The 3,105-nt window shown below is 36.4% G+C and overlaps 1 protein-coding gene across 1 annotated transcript in view; it reads left to right on the top strand.

The window, feature by feature from the left end:
* TMEM260 (transmembrane protein 260) overlaps nucleotides 1–3,105 on the top strand; it is a 58,240-nt gene that overhangs the window by 4,623 nt on the left and 50,512 nt on the right. Inside the window, exons 2-3 of the mRNA XM_012663736.1 lie at nucleotides 1,675–1,706; nucleotides 2,435–2,586. Of these exons, the coding sequence (XP_012519190.1) occupies nucleotides 1,675–1,706; nucleotides 2,435–2,586 (184 nt within the window). The remainder of the gene's footprint in view (nucleotides 1–1,674; nucleotides 1,707–2,434; nucleotides 2,587–3,105) is intronic.

The following is a 3,105-nucleotide window of genomic DNA, read 5'->3' as shown; positions in this document are numbered from 1 at the left end:
AATATCTCTAACAAATTTAAAGATATCCTTAAGTAATAAAGTGAGCAGTGGCTTAAGTGAGCAGCACCTTTGGATGCTGTTATGGGCCTTCCATGATGCAAGTAGTCATTCACCTAAGTGTCTGAGTAGCAAGGATGACAGTGTGATGTGTCTTTTTGTCAATGTCTGTGTGGGGCTTAAATTAGATTCTTTGTGTGTGGCCACAGGGGAGAGGTGGTGGTATCTTGGCAGGATCCTGAAATGGATAGAATAATGTTTTTAAACTTAGTGAGAGAGAGAAATGAAAACTGACCAGGGAATAAGGGGATCTAAAGTGCTAAATAGATTAAGCAGGTTCTATGGAGGAGGAAGAAGTCATTAATTCTGATGGGGGTGGGAGGTATGTTGGGAAAGGTGTCACTTGAGAAGGTGGCAATTGAACTAGGCCTTGAAGGATTTAGGAAAGAAGGCCAGGGAAATATTCTAGGGTGAGAAAATGAGTGAGAAGAGGTGCAAGAGAGGACCATTCCAGAGGCACAGTGGGAAATCAGATTGGACTGGAGGGAGCTTAGGGTTCATGGATATAAGCCTAGCAAAGGGACCTTGAAACCATAGAGGGCTTGAATGTCATGCTGGGAGTCTGAACTTCATTCAGTAAGCACAGAGCAGCCATTGAGCAATTTTAGACTAGGGATACAACTTGTGTGTGTGTGTGTGTGTGTGTGTTTGGGGGGAAGGGATAAGTGGCGGTAATAAGTGATTTCAGTATGACGATGAATTGAAGTAGAAAATTGGTTAAGCCTTTTGCTGTAGTCCAGTCTCTCAGAGAAGGTAAAGGTCTACATTGTGACTGGCATGGTAGAATTAAAAGCAGAGTACTGCTATCTATTAAAGGATAGAAAATGGACACTAGGACATTTTCTGATAAGTAATTGTAACTTTGACAAATCATTGATCAATATTGATTGATTTCTACATTGCACTGTGCTACAGTGTACTGGAATGAGTCAGAAATAGTCCCTGTGCTCTGGGTATTTAAAATACTAACAAATAGGCATTAGATTACTGTACCATAATTTTAGAAATAATCACTAATGGAGAAGAACTATAAAGGACTATGTAAAGAATATGGTGATTTAATGGTTTGAAAAAATGTATCATGGTAGAGTTTACCAACATAACCTGGAATTAATAAACACTTGGAAATTGTTTAAAGGTATCCAACATAATTTGCAGAGGTATCCAAATGCCAGTGTTAGTTAGGGTAGTATGGCACATTTTATGGAGTGTCCAAACCTCAGATGTCTGCATGAATCACATAATACAAGGTTGCTGCTTTGGAGACTGGTACTAAATACTTGAGGGATGATAATGCATATTACACAAATGCTCTAACAGTATTTGTATATTTGCAAGTGAATACAACTTTCAGGAGGGAAAATAAACTTTTTAAAAACCAGAATTCACCTATATTTCCACTGACCAGTTATTAAAAACTATCAAAAATAGTTTGTTCAATAAGACCTAGGGGAGAAAATATTCTTAGACTATTTCATGCTGTTAAATCTCTACAGATTTACAGTTTTATCCAGTCAAATTAATGCAAAACCCCAATGCAAGCATTCGGATTTTGAAAACTTTGGAGGAGTGTCATTCTCTAATAGTAATTATTGGTTTTACATTATTTTTTCACAGGGGAACTGATCACAGCCGCATATGAGCTTGGAGTAAGTATTAGTTTTATTGTTTAATCAATGCTCTCATTAACAGTTTTAGGAATTAAGAAAGTTTAATTAAGCATGGAGTAAAGTAGATTAATTTATTTTCAAACCCCAGTTTTTAGTAACTTATAAGTACAGTACGTGACAATTTACTTTAAGTTTTAAATCCAATTAAACTAAATTATAAAGCAAAGCCTTTACTATATATACAGTAGCTGCCTTATTATCACCCCAAATTTTGTATAAGCTGTGGAGAATAAAATAAATCGGGTTAACAGTTTTAATAAGTTTATTATTTAATAAACTTTATTATGGTGCATGATCCCTTTAGGCAAGACCTTACGACTGTCAGCATGGTGGTAATCCGATAGCAGTGTGGTCTTTCAACTTTCTAACCAATGCGATATTTCAGAACCTGCTTTTTTTCAATAGCCTTTTAAATGACCCTAATGTACTGTGAACTCAGAGAACAAACTGCTTAAGAACTGACAATGAAATATGTCACCCTTTCTCTAGGTGACACACCATGTGATAGACGCTGCCAAATCCACTAAAGAAAATATTTATTTGTATTGGCACAAGAGGATCACAATAGAAAACCACTAGTCAAACATTTAGTCATTGGCACATAATCTTCATACTTGCCTGACAAAAGGGCTGCTTTTCAGTTAAAGCCAGTGTGACTCTTCCTTTCCTAGATGAAAACCTCTTAACTGTTGCTAATTTTTCCGTAGGTTGCCCATCCTCCTGGCTATCCTTTATTCACACTGGTGGCTAAACTGGCAATTATACTATTTCCTTTTGGTTCAATTGCCTATCGCGTCAATCTTCTCTGTGGCTTATTTGGAGCAGTAGCTGCATCGTTACTTTTTTTCACTGTTTTCAGGTAAAGTAGTTGATTAGTTAATTTTGAGCAATTGAAAATGTAGATTTCTTATGGTCCAGGAACATACGTTAAAAAAATCTTTTGTTGCTTGAATGATTTCCCTAACTCATGTGATTTCACTTTCTTAACTTACAATAATTTCATATGCATTTGACCCCTCAAATGATTACACAGTTGGTTCTGCTTCATACCGTGGAGTGAAGGTGTCACCCATTCATTAACAGGATTCTCTGGTTAGGCAGAACTAATGAGGTTCATCATTTTATGAAGATGCAGAAGGGCCAGTTTAATTCAACAATATGAGGTTCATCTTTTGGTAAATGGTAAATATCATTTAATTACTCACAGTATCGCTGATGGGCAGCTGCCTATAAGGTTCGGGGCTAATATCTAATTATATTATATTCTAAATGTGAACATGTCGTATACTTTTTGAAATGAGGCTCTTCACTAAGCAAATCAATTTGGGATATGGTTTTAGTAAGGTTTCACTCTGTTCCATTACAGCTATAGGGAAGG

The sequence above is a fragment of the Propithecus coquereli genome, unplaced genomic scaffold (assembly GCF_000956105.1).
Source record: "Propithecus coquereli isolate 6110/MARCELLA unplaced genomic scaffold, Pcoq_1.0 Scaffold83, whole genome shotgun sequence".
NCBI lineage: Eukaryota > Metazoa > Chordata > Mammalia > Primates > Indriidae > Propithecus > Propithecus coquereli.
The sequence above is the reverse complement of the archived record's forward strand: the minus strand, read 5'-3'. Positions and strand labels throughout refer to the sequence as shown.